This window comes from Solea solea, chromosome 11, assembly GCF_958295425.1.
Source record: "Solea solea chromosome 11, fSolSol10.1, whole genome shotgun sequence".
NCBI lineage: Eukaryota > Metazoa > Chordata > Actinopteri > Pleuronectiformes > Soleidae > Solea > Solea solea.
The window spans coordinates 16,896,232-16,910,406 of record NC_081144.1 but is presented as its reverse complement, the minus strand read 5'-3'; the positions used below and the strand labels follow the sequence as shown (position 1 = coordinate 16,910,406).

General features: G+C 40.4%; 1 protein-coding gene across 3 annotated transcripts in view; it reads left to right on the top strand.

Moving 5' to 3' along the window:
- Positions 1-12,877, top strand: part of mgll (monoglyceride lipase) — a 33,853-nt gene extending 20,976 nt beyond the window's left edge. For all 3 annotated transcript variants that reach the window (XM_058644096.1, XM_058644097.1, XM_058644095.1), the window contains exons 5-8: positions 4,527-4,637; positions 5,044-5,133; positions 6,861-7,076; positions 8,421-12,877. In XM_058644096.1, the coding sequence (XP_058500079.1) occupies positions 4,527-4,637; positions 5,044-5,133; positions 6,861-7,076; positions 8,421-8,531 (528 nt within the window). In that variant the 3' untranslated portion in view covers positions 8,532-12,877. The remainder of the gene's footprint in view (positions 1-4,526; positions 4,638-5,043; positions 5,134-6,860; positions 7,077-8,420) is intronic.
- The last annotated feature ends 1,298 nt before the right edge of the window (positions 12,878-14,175 follow it).

Sequence of the window (14,175 nt, the reverse complement as noted above, 5' to 3'; positions counted from 1 at the left end):
CAGCCTTTTATGGATGTTGTCTTTCCATACAGTTCCGTTGCCCGTTGTGTTCAAAACAAACTGAGGATGTAGGAACACGGACATAAATAGTTTTGTGTAAACTTAATGGTGGGACCCCAGATGGAGGCCGAGCATGTGTTTAAATATAGTGTAAATATTAGAGCAATGCTCCCTGAGCTCACAGTGGTACCTTCCTTTTTGTCCAGTCTTTACCATCTTCCTCTTTATTTTTTTCTTACCATTTGCTGGCATCACTTATTATAATTATCTACCTGTCTTCTGGTTCCTCTGCACTACTTCTTCTCTGTCTCCTTTTGTCTTTATTTTGCATCCTCTCCTCCCAAAGCCTCTCTTTCATCTCCTTCGCTTACTTTTTCTTTTATTTCCCCTGCCTTACCTTGTCATGGAAACAGACCAAAAGCACAGGAAGCCCAACCCCAAAGCAAATGTCATGTTGCCATGTTTTCACAGCCATCATTTCCCAGTTTCCCAGTGTTGTGACTCCTCATCCTGTTTCTATTCGGCTGTTCTTGTATGGATATCTATTTCATTGGCCCAGGAAAAGCGCACACGCCACAGACACAATGGGAACCACCTGTGGGTGTTACGCCCTTGCTCCAAAGATAATATCCTGAGGAGAAATCACCAGGAACTGCGCTTAGTAGTTTGTTTGATCATATTTAGTAAAAAAAAAAGTAATGTCTCTTCTAATAGGCCGGTTAAAAAAGGTGATATAGGTTAAATATGTACAACCACGGCATTTAGCGTTTACAATAGTTATTGCAGTTCCTGTAGAAGACATTGCAGGAGCTTATTATTCCAGATTTTCCAAAAGATATGTAAATAAGACACACTTATACCAAGCGTTACACACTCACCTTATTTTGTATCATGTAACCAAACAGACTTATTCACATGCTGTACTTAAATACAGGTCTAAGGCACTTGAGTGTTTTCATTTTGTTATTCTTTATACTTTTAATGTATGCACTGTACAAACATTTCATAGGGGAATGTGTCTACTCTACTAACCTCACAGTATCCGACAGCTTTATTTACAGTATCAACAAGCCTTTACAAAATACACACCTTATAAAGATGCACACCATTTCACGTTTAAGATGCCTATGAGCTTCTTCACTTCTCACACGGTTTTGGTTGAGCACAGAGAGATGACTGTTTTATGTCAAAAAAACTAAAAAGAAGCTCTGATTAGCACTCTGTTCCTGTGTTTTACTCACTATATAGCTCTTCACATGTCAGCGTGACGGCTATACGGTCCATATAATGGCTGCACGTTTGTTCCTTGGGCACTTTATGTCAGCTGAAGTCCGCCCAAAATACAATACCAGCATTCATCCGCTCAGTCCCAGTTCAGAGAAAGTGTAAGAAGGTCTTTTGATGAGCTTCTTAAATAGCTTCTCTGTTCCACTCCTCCTTCTGTCTCCACACTCTCCTCTCTTCCACATTCACACTTATCCTTCCATCAGTGTTTCAGTGTTTTTCCCAGAATGTACCTCTGGTCCAGATTACATGCAGTTATCCTCTTATATATAAATGTCGCATGTTCAACCAATCGAGCAGTTTGGGCAGGTTGCTTCACTCAGAGGAAATTTCACCATTGGATTGAGCAACATTTCTGTGAGTGCATGAGTCGTGGTGACACATGGATGTTTCAGTGTAAGGGTTGGCTGAGAGCTTCAAGTGTGTTTTCCCCCAGCTCGGTGTGTTTGGAAGGACATATGCATGCAAGCCGCGCTGTGCGAGTGTGTTCCTGTGTCTTTAGAAAGTGAGTTTCTCTTCCCCCTGCTCAGTGCCTCCATTCACACAGCAACACTGTCATTGGCCCCAGACTAATGAATATTCACACAAGTGACAAAGAACGCTCACATAGGCAACGTTGAAGCCAATTAGTCTCTAGAACAAGAGGGAGGACGATAGATTGACCCATAGAGAATCACTGTGTGTTTGTGTGTATTGGTTACCTCCTCTGGACATTTTCTGGCATAAACACTGACCTTGCCAGGACCAGTAGTCCTCATAGAGACCAAAACCAGGTTCTCACAACGCCGAACCCCATTTTTGAGGAACTGGTTAAGTTTAGGGCTAAGATTTGCGTTGTGGTTAGCGATTTGCATGCAGCTCAGTTTTCCACTGAGTTGTAAAAAAAAAAAAAAAAATGTCCTTTCCCAATTTTGCCCTACGCTGAGTCAGTTTAAGCCAGTTCCGCACTTTTTAGACTCACCCATAGAGGACGAGACTTCATTCCCAGAATGTAAACACGGTGTCCGCCATCTTTGCTAACAGTTATGCTAAACAGCTCTTGCTCTGCAGAGTAAACGACAATGATCGGATGTAGTTTTCAAACTGAAATGCAAAGGAAAAGACCTGCATTTTGGTGAAAATTAGAAGCCGGCGGGTGGCGGAGTATTTTATTTTGTATTTTTATATTTAGTATATATTTAATTCCTCACGGGGGTTTGTGTGTTTACACAACTAGCACTGTCTGCTTCAAGGCTTGAGACAGTTGAGACCCCTGCGGGCGGTGAGCGCAGTGCATGCTGGGAGTGCTTGTCGTTCATCTACATGAGCCAACATTAAATTTTTCTGCCTTTCTCGGCCAAGAAGGCACTTGCTTCAAATATTATTTCACATTTCTACTACATAGATGACCCATTTTTAATAGACATTCATCCTTCCAACAGTCAAGTATGGCTTTAAGGTCAGTGTTAGGCATTACCTGGTTATGGTTAAGGGTACGAATTACACTTTGTCTAGGCCAGTGTTTCTCAACCCTGGTGTCCTCTAAAGAAGAAAAAAAACAATGGCACAGTTGAACACAGGGTGAACACAGTGGTGTTTCTCTACAACACAGCAGCCCCGCTTGAACATCTTACCCCGCCCATTAGGTTTAAAAAAAAAAAATAAATCAATGAAACACATAATTTTATATATTTTAAGGCTACTTACTTACGTCACAATACTCAGATTAAATCATGTAAGGTACCTTTAATTTTGCTCCCTTTCCAAACGTCTCTGTTGTGTTGGTCTAGATGACATTTACTAAACAATGGGAACAATGGGGGACCCACTGCCCTGCATGTGTTAGAGGTTTCCTTCCTCCAACACACCTGTTGCTACATCTAAAACATGCAGGGCAGTGGCTCCAGGACCAGGGATGACAAACAGTAGTTTGGGATGTCCAAACTACTGTCGCACACATGCCTGTGGTGCACACAGGCAACAGAAGCACAAAAGTGAAACCACCCTAGAACCAGTTAACCACCGTCTCCGAACACCTGTTATGGCATTACCTCAAACGATTTTAATCACAATCACGAATGCCACCATGGGTGAGGCATAATGTCCGCTGTCATTGCGCCACCATGGGTGAGGCATTATGACAGTAGACACTGTGCCCCATGAGCTATGTGTTCACATTTGTCTCCCAGTGTGTGTAGGACGACAGAAAACAAAAGAACAGGGTGGAAACTCGGGCCCATCTGAACAAAAGAGTTGCTGTTTTGTGTTTGTCTTGACCTCTGAGTAGTTTTCCCACTGCTCCTTCCTTGCATCAGAAACTCTCACTTACTCTGTAAAGCCCTGCCCATTCCAGTTAGAGGAGAGAAACACTCCCGCTCTTCTGTTCTGTTATTCATGCGTTTTATCTCGTAAACCTGTTTTAAGTTGGATTTATATTTAGACACATCTCTCAAAGCTATTGTGTGACTGTGTATTTTCTTGTTAAATCTTCATCATCGGCCTGCAATAGCCCATTCATCAGCTTAAACTTTGAACATGTAGAAAGTCAAAAGAGCTGCCCAATTTCTGTAAAGCAAGTACCAGTTAAAAATAATGCGGACCTGGATCAATTTAAAGCAAATTATAGTCTAGATATAAGGGATTGGCTTTTCAAGCGAACATGCTCTTTGAATTTTGGAACAATAGAAGAAAATTTGCATTATCTGTTGAATATTTAAATATTCAAATAGACAGAAATGTACTCTCTCCTCCATGTGAAAGTTTATTACAAGTAAGTGTGTGAAGTTGGCCTCAGGTAAGCTATTCCACACACTGACCCAGCTACATGTGATTCCTTAAACTAACTGTGTTCCAGCCCAAACTATGTTACAGACTTAAAATCACACGTCTATGTGGCAACTCTGCACTTCCAGTAAGCAAACAACAACAGACTCCAGCACATGAGAGCCAGTGAATGTAATGCAGGGTTCACAGTGTGTGTGTGTTGAGTTTCGGGAAGAGGCTTCACTCTTAATGACTTGCTCTGTCATGAAAAAGCTGGTGACTCGTTGTTTGTCTACATCTCCCCTCAAGCTTCCCGCGTCAATGGCTTCTAGCCATTCAAATAAAAAAATTGTTCAATTTACTCAGAGGCAACTTCTAAACCCTTGGGAAACTTAAACATGTCAGATAGATTCTTCTTCTTGTTGTTTGATAACTTCTCCTCAACAAAGCACACTCTGTTTCATTCATTTATTTATTTATTTATTTTTTATCTCACACAGGGCGGTGCTGTCGCCATCCTGACTGCCTGTGAGAGGCCCAATGATTTTGCTGGAGTGGCTCTTATCGCACCACTGATCAAAATGAACCCAGAATCAGCCACGCCGTTCAAGGTATGACATAATGACACTGTACACTGCTTTCCTCTGTCCATCCTAATCACCAGAAGTCTGTCATGTTACTTATCTCTGGCTGAAGATGAGGACTATGATATGCTGTCCTCTTTTTTTATCTTGTGTCTTTGTTTCCTGTTCTTTTAAGACGTAACGCTGACAAAACTGATGTCTCTGTGAGAGAAGAGTAGCCTTGTTCCTATTCTTCTGCTTATTATTAATATTATTATGTATTATTAATGTCATTATACTGTATGTTTGATATTTAATAATGGATTGTGCACACTTAAAATTGAATGACTGTTACAGTAATTAGTTGGCGATTACAAAAATAGCCTCTACTGGGAGGCGCTGATGAGTGAAGATACATTTTCCTTTGTTTTTTTGTTTTTTTTGCCGTTTGCAGGTTTTTCTGGCGAAGGTCCTGAACCACATGCTTCCCAGCCTCCCACTCGGCAGCATCAATTCCAAATGGGTCTCAAGGGACAAGTCAAAGGTGAGAGACAATTGTTGTGCGTGCGTTTGAGTTGTATTGTAATCTGTAAATGAAATATCAGGTGTGGGCGTAGCACGCATGTGTGCATATGCGTGTGAAATGTTCTGGACGGTCCCAGGATGAGTGACCGTCGCATGACCCCTTTTTTTCAAACTTCAACTTTTGTTTCTCTGGTCAAGTGTGTGCATCTATGTATGTGTACATTAGGGACTGTTCTTTCATTCTTTGTTTTTGTGATCATTTTGGCTGTTTTGCATATGACATGAATTTCCAGCTCAGCTCCTACACTAAGGCTAAAATTACACTGTGTACAAACAAGTGTTACACTCGCACCGTTAAGCGCAAAAAATGTGCCATTGAAACCCTATCAAACTGCCATTTGTGAACAAACATGGTGGCATCATGACGAAAACCTGGCATTTAAAGGATGTTTGTCACTGCACAAAAAATAATAATGAAAGAAAAATCTGTGTTGCTGCTAACCATTGAAAGATCCTTTGTTGTAATATTTCAAACCAAAAAAAATGTACTTCGCTTGTAGTACATATTTATAAAGAGAATCACATTTTCGGTTTTTTCATCTAAAAACATGGAGGCATCATTATAAAATAGAATAGAATAGAATAATGTATATTTTGTTTGTGTGTGTGTGTGTGTGTGAACACAGTCATTTGTGTGCACGTCCTGTAACAAAAAGGTACAAACTGTAAGAATATGATCTCATCCTGCTACCTCTGCCTCCTACTCTGTGTTGGAGGAAATGGTGTCATCACATCTCTCAAGTGCAAAACATTCAGTGGATGAGAAGAATAAAGTCATAGCAGTAGCGGAAACGACGAGGACAGGTTTCGTCCAAAGTAAAGCTGGTTATATCGTGTTTTGGAACCAGTAGTCCAGAAGACACTGAGGAAAACTTTCTGGAGCTCAAAGTGTTTTGTGGACAAAAGGTTTATGGGTGACCTGTAAAGTCTCTCTGTGACGTGATATTTATGGCGGTGTTTGTGGACGCGTTGTGTCAGCTCGGCTCGCTGTCGTTTGTGATTCAGCGCAGCAGTAAATGTGGTCGCCGCTTCTGTTGGAGTAGGCCATCAGCCGTGTTTACATACAACATACAACATGTGGGTGAGTGTGTGGCTTACGTGAGAGCTCATATGGAACTTGATAGTTTTACTGTTTAATATCAAAGGAATGGGGCGTGTCCGTCTTCGGTGCCGTGCCCTGATCCACTGCTCGTTTCTATGTCCCCATCTGCTGTGTCTCTTTCATTTTTATTTCCTTTTTCTTGAAGCCCGCCTCCCCTCCATTAACCAAACTTATCACATGAGCAAACTCTCGTGGTTTTCCCATGATTCTTGTCTCATGAACTCTGTCTGTGGGGGAACCAGCACTTCCCTATTTGGATTCAACCTCAGCATTTACTGTGTTGTAAGACACACACACAAAAAGGAACCTCACATAAAACCACTTTCAGAACTTAAGCCCCTATAAATATCCAAAAGTATGTAGTTGATGTGGTTAAAAAAGAAAAAAAAAACACACACACAAATTAGTGAAAGAAATGGAAGGTTTAACCTTTCTCTTTTGAAGTCACGTTCTGTTTTGAGTTTTTGAGCTGACGTGGGGAAGCTGCATAAACCTTAAGAGCTCACATCAAAGTTAAAGGGAAAGAGGGGTTACACTTAAGCACCATCTCTCCAGACATCTCATGTCCATCTATCTGCTGCCAGGTGGAGGCATATGACGCGGATGAGCTGAACTTCCGTGGCGGGATGCAGGTGTCGTTCGGCATCCAGCTGATGAGGGCTGTGGCTCGTATCGATAAGGAAATCCCGTCCATCAGCTGGCCCTTCTTCCTCTTGCACGGCGACGCCGACAAGCTCTGCGACGTCAGAGGCTCCATGATAATGTTCGAGAATGCTGTCAGCTCAGACAAGAAGATCAAGGTTTGTTTACAGTAAACCTTATGGGATTATGACAATATTTGTCTTGTTCTAAAATCACATGTTGCATTATTGCCTTATGTATTTCACACTGTTCCTTTTTCCTTCTCCGTTTCCTTCACACGAAGTCAGTAGGGGAGGGAACAGTGTGACTAGACTGTTCAGGAAGTTTGAATATTTTCACATGGTTCACCGCACGGGAATTCAAAATACAGAGAGTTACAAGGTGGAACAAGAAAGGAGAATTTGTGAGATCTACCCACAGAAGGTTTCCAAAACACAGAGATGCACTGATACACCTGGCATTAACTGTTGTGTGTCGGCAACAGGACGATTTAAAGTGTATCTGCTTCGCAGCAACAACAGCAGAGTCGGCAGAACTCTGTCTTCAATCTTCTATATTTTAACCCATGTCCTCTACAGACACTAATTATTCTCTTCTAGCTGAGACATTTTTCAGGGGGACGGTGAAGTTTTAGGTTCAGAAACATGCATTTCTGTAGTAGTGCTGAACAATTAAAATGTGTGTCAAAATATCATTTTAGATGAGTTATTGTCTTGACCTGTACACATATTTGTTTCTCACAGATCCACACAAATATCACACAGTCTTTATTTTAAATATATAAATATAATTAAATAAATCATGTAAAAATGACCGTTCCCTCTGATATCGCGAATCACATCGCAATCCCAATTCCTGTCAAAATAATCGCAATTAGATATTTATTTAAAATTGTTCAGCCCTACTGTGCAGAAGTAACCTGTGCCTGAAGTGCATCACGAAATGCACAATGGACCAAAACACCAAAGAGTCATGAGCGTGATGTCTGACACAAGAATCAAAGCGAAATCAATCAAAGCCGAACTGTAGATCATTTAAAAAGACTTAACAATCCTGAAAACGTGCGTTAATCTCCAACATTTAGCACGGAAATGTCTCAAATCTCAATATTTATCAGAGGTCCAGTGACTGTGTCAGACAGAGTCTGTGCTCGGGTCATGCAGGAAGTACTGAACTAACCTTTTTAATTAACTGATTCTAACTGCTTTACAAGTCACTAGTTTGTGTGTATAAAACCAAGTCACGGCAGTTTCATGCAGCTGTACTGTGATGACTCCGCCCACAGTGAGGAGGTACTATATTGTAATGAAAAACCAACCAAACCGTGTAGAGGCGAGGCAAGGCAAGGCGAGGTGGTACTACGCAGTGGAAAAGTGTCCTACATATAGCACCTTTAAAGTATTTATTTCCCTAGTCCCTGCATACGTACAAAGTTGCATTGTGTCTCTCTGACTCTTTCTCTGTCTCTCTCTCTCTCTTATTGCTTGTAAATATCCTCTCAGATCTATGAGGGAGCGTACCATGCCCTCCACCACGACCTCCCAGAGGTGGCCCAGTCTGTGCTGAAGGAGGTGACCGTCTGGATCACAGAGCATCTCCCGCAACGCTTTTAAAATTGTTAACTTTTACATTGGGGCTTTTAAACAGACCTGAATTCCTCCGTATACAAAAATGTAGGCTACTGACGGCAATCTCTGGGCATATAGTTGAAATTAGAGATTGCCAACCCCCTCTGTGTAGACTACCTGTCAATCAGCCCACTCATTTAAAGTGGATCATGGGTCCTGGAAACCACTTCGTGTTGTAGATACTCAGTAGCGGTGTCAGTTTGCCTGCAAAACTTACAACTATTAATCTCAGCATGGGGGATTTGTTTTTTTTCATCATCTCCATGATCATTCCTTTCATTATCTCCAGAGCAGTAGTGTGCAGACATTTCAGGGTGCAAGGCTTACTTACACATGTATTTATTTAAATGAGCATACACTCAGGCAGATGTTTAGTAAGCCTATTCAACAGTTTTCTAAAACAACTGAAATGCAATTGGACATTTTCACACACCTTTTTATTGAGAATTGATGCTGTAGGCCATGTCAAAAAGTAAACATCTAAAATTAGAAAAGTAAATTAATAAAGATGTATTTTTTAAAAGGGCCCTTTACTTGGTCAGAGAGCAAAGGGGCAGGGGCTTAAGCACCACCTGGGTTCCATCTGTGCACATGCTTGCTCCATGGTGAAGTGATGTTTAAGCTACAGTTCAAAGTGCAATAATGAGGATTTATTTTGAACGTTGTTCCCTTTTGTTCATCCTGCATCTACAGACAGATTAGCGGGCAGGATCAAGGTTAGGATTAACCCTCTGGTGGAGGTTAATTACTTGATAAAAAATAGCTTCTCCTGCTGCAACACTATCTTCAGAGTGTCAGTCATAGACAAAATCAGTGTAGTAGAAGAGACTTTAATCTCAAACTTTCTTCAGTTTAAAGGTCCAGTGTGTAAGCGTTAGGGACATCTAGTGGTGAGACCATTGATTGGAACAAATGGAAGACATTTCCACTCACCCATACCTTTTCCAAGCTCATCAGGGAACTACAGTAGCCTTCACATGCCAGAGTGGACGTTGTTCTTTGACGTTTACTTAGATGGTGACATCTGTAAAGCAAAGCCCTTGCCTAAAGTGCATACAAAGGCTTTTACTAACAAAACATTTTTTTTTATTTTAAAGCAATTGAACACTGCCAATAAACCCTCCCAAATTGTACACACTGGACCTTTAATAACCTAAAAAACGAGTGGCATTGTCCGAATGATAATATTCAATTTGCACATTGTGTGTGCAACAAAAATATTCCGTTCTTTTGACATCACACAAAGTGAGGAGAACTTCCCCCACCACCTTGACTGAATGACCAGAGGACACAATGGGCTTCTTGAGGATTTTCGTAATTGAGTGGAGACACACTAAACTAAGTTAAGCTGTTTAGTGTCTTCATCTCTGCAGGTGGGAGTTAGCGGGAGAAAGCGAAGGTCAAGAGGCCACAGCTTTTCTTTCCCCCTCTCTCTGTGGCATATAACCTTTTTAGGTCACCATTGACCTCACTGTTCAGGGTTGAGAGCGTGACTCCATTAATCTCAGGCTGCAGACTACAACACAGCTGGGACACAAGAGGGCTCAACGTTCCTCACATAGCATCTGTCTCTTGGTGGACACTTTTAACCAATTCACTTCCACATAATAAGGCTGATTGACCATGTGTGTATGTGTGTGTGTGTCTCAGAACAGCACCACAGTCGTCTTTTGTTTTGTCAAAGAGGATGTTCGAGAGAATAGATTACAAAAGAGGAGGAAGTGGAAACATTTGGCTTTGAAATGCCCTTGAGTACTGCACCTAAACACGTTCTCATCATAAGTAAATCAAGTAATAAGACCTTTCAATCTCACCTGCAGTAAGAGTGTTAAAGCTACATTAAACCCTGGCTTCAAACAAAACGCAGCAATAATGTCACAGTAACCTATATATTTTTTTGGTAGTTGTTTAGTTATAAGCTATACAGACACACTGAGCTTATTGAGTCTATTTATCAAGTATGACAGACTTTCAGCAGCTCTAGTCAAGAGTTTCAAAGTTTGTCCACAGCCAACGTCAAACACGAAAAAGAGATAAAACATTTCTTTTTTTATCTGTGGCAATTTATGACACCGGATGCTCTAAATATGTGTGTCCTATAGAAAATACATCCAGTGTCCGATTCAGGGGAACACATTTAACTGTGTCACACTCGTGATTTAGGTTTTTATCACTGAGTTCAAAGGGACTCATGTAGAGAGTGAAGGGGAGGCACAGTATCCACGGTGACCATTCCGCTCTGTAACCATGACAGCTAACTGGCATCGAAGGACAATTTTTTTTAAATTCCATCTTATATGTGTCGTAACCAGGGTGATCACGCTAAGACCTTTTTTTTTTAAGTTGCTGTTGTGAGCAGTACTCTTTGTTCTGTCCATCTCAGAGGCCCTTGTCCTACAACAGAGCTTACACTGTAAGCCACCCACACTGTCCCTAGTGGCCAATTATCAGAACAGCTCAAATTTTGTTTGCCTGTCGTTTTCCTGGTTCTTAAGGACTTTAGCGCCCACTAGTCGAAGAGGGGACACATCACTTAACCCCGCCACTGACTCAGCTCAGTAAGCCGAGTTTTCAGTTTCATGGCACATCGAATTAAAAAAAAAAAAATGTTAAAATGAAAAGCAGCACATTCACAGATGATGAAAGGAACACACGAGGACGTAAGCTCCCTCTTCTCCTTTTTCTCGGGCATTACAAGACATTTTGACAGATCAGGTCATGCTGCCATTGGTGCAGTACAGATGGATTCTTCACCCGCACTGAGAGTCACAGACACTTCAAACACAATCTACGCCTGATTGTACTGCGGCACGGCACAGCACGGCACAGCACAGCACAGTATTCATCTTTCTAATAGCACCTCTGCTTTAACCTGGCAGGAGCCTATAGAGCAGAATATTTCAAAAGTCCCACCTGTCAGACTGCACAAGTGCATATTACTTCCATGGTTCGTGGTGGGGGTGGTGGAGATGGAGTGAGAGGAGATTAAAGAGAAAGACAAGAGGGAGGCCTTCAGTAACCATGGTAGCAGCCCCCCCCCTCCAACACAAAATTAACCTGTGAAAACCGTGTATTTGTTAACGGTGCAGGATGAACAGCAGACGCTGCTGCTGCTCTTGCTCGTGCTCTTCTTTCAGAGCTGGTTGTTCACTTGCTCCTCTCAGGATTTTGCTTTTGTGTGAGCGTTGAGATGAACAGCATCTGCTCACAGTCAACAATACAAGGTGCAGACACTCAACTGAATTCAAATGAGACCAGTTTGCGCTGTTTGCCATGAGCACACGCTATTTCCAATCAGGCAAAGAAGCATTTCTTTCGGATTTTTAAGGCCACATTTTTCGTTTCTAATAACTTTATTATTATTATGAAGTATTTTTGCCGACATAGATTCCTTGTCCTGATTAAAAAGTGGTTGGGGAAGTCTTGGGAAATTAGGAGGCCACCTGTTCACTTTATTTCATCTTGTAAAGCCATGTAGTCCTCTGCATGACTATATGTTTTCCTATTGGCATGAATATTCACACTTCATTTGTGTGCATGTTTGTCACATGGAGTGAGAGCCATGTGCAAATGCAGTGCTCTTTAATGTGTTTTGTTTTTTAGGACAGAAGGGCCTTTTTTGATGTTTTTTGTTTTTAAATTTTGACTTTATGACTGTTTCTAAATAGGGTCAGTATATATGACGCAGGACTATGGGTCACAGACCAGAGATTGAAGTGCACTGGAAAGCTTCATTGCAGATGATCACATGAGTGATGTCGGTGGTCACATGATCGGCAAGAATTGGAATTGAAGTCCTCTCTTAAGTGCTATAAATAAATGTATTAATTAAAAACATGAATTCATTCAAAATGACCTACACTAAAGACCGAAATGGTTTAATTGCATTTTTCGAAACAACCCCTAATTCAAACCTTGCTTTTTTTTGTTGACTTTGTAATTACTGGTCTGCTTTATTACTGAACATAATTATAAGACACTGTACAATAGCATAGCATTCCTAAAAACACTTGATGGAACTATAAAGGTCTTTTATTTATCTTGTCGAAAGGATGTATAGGAATTATTTTAAGTATAGGCGACTGTGGCACTTTTTATACCATAAACCAGACGCGTGTGTCGTTTTTACTGTTGTTCAGCCATATGAAGATTCATAACACTTTTTTAAAAAGAAAACTGGTTTCAGCTTGTACTCGTGTATGATCGGGAATCCCACAAATGAATGACTATGTTTCTGATTATGGTTTTGCAGAGAAAGATATTTTACTACTGTTTGTTTAAAGTCTCATTGCAGTTTGTCAGTGAACAATAAATGTTGGAAAAAAAAATAACAGATGCTACTGAAATGTTTTTTTTTGTTGTTTTTAACAAACATGGTGTTATTTCTACAATTGTGTTGTACTTTCCCAGTAATTTGCCTTTACTTAGAATTAAATAGATATGACTTCCAGTTGTATCTCTTTGAGTTTCTGATAAGCTTCTGCTAAAAACAAAAATTGATCAAAATACAGATTATTTCTGAAAACTAAATTGCAAGTTTCAGGTTGTCTACTGAAATCAGCTCAATGAGAAAATGCCACGGATTCATTTCATTCAAATTAAAATCCACATTGTTGTGAAAAAAAAATGAAACGCATGTTTGTCTTCTGTGTTGTTTGTGCCTTATTATTGTGACGGATGAGTGTATTTGTGTTTGTACTTTAGTACTTTTTTGAATACTGACCTTGTCCTGGACCAGTAGTCCTCATGGAGACTGAAACCTGGTTCTAATGAGGCAGAAGTTTAGGAAGTTTTAAATTAATGAATTAATTAAGTTGATTTTCTGGCTTAAATACAAATTAAATAAATTGTTATTTGTTGTTGTGCACTTAAATGTGGATGTTTTTTATCCTACAGTATTTTCCCTCAAGGATTTCCAACAGAAAACAATGTAGAAATGTATTATTATGGGTCACGGCTGTGTTGAATGAAAGGCTGCATTCTTTCCCTTGTCCTTATTTGTACATGCTTTGATATGTGTAGGCTTTTTTTGGAGGGGGTGCATTTCCAACTTTCTGAGTCAATCCAGATGTGATGAAGAGGCATAAATTGAATGAAATCAATGGGCAATTAATGAACATTTTTAGAACCCTTCAAAAAAAAAAACCTTTTCAAGGTTGAAGCCAGAGTTCTAAGGCAAGTTAAGTTTTCACAGAGAACCAGAGAAAAACACTTTTTGTTGTTGTTGTTGCTTGTCCAGATCGCTGTCTTGATCGTGTCTATTTTAAACCAGATGTGGAGGGAAAACTCAGCCATGTGATGTAAAACCTTGACAGATGGATAGTGACATTTTGAGAACATCGATGCTCATCCCAGCAAAACATACAGTACAAAAGTGATGGAGCAGGGTGCTTCTTTTTTCTCAACACACCATTGAATCATAGAACAATAACATCACACATGAGATGAGAGTTGGTGTTTTCAGGCAGCATCACATTCTTGATTCTTCCTTGTAAAATAATGTGAATTTTTGCTAAAAACCCTCCTAGTGACATAATAATGTATATAACATATATAATAGTGGACATACTGTACTTCTGAGTCACTATTAGGCCGAACTGCTTATTAGAAAGTTCCGTTTTTGTCAGTA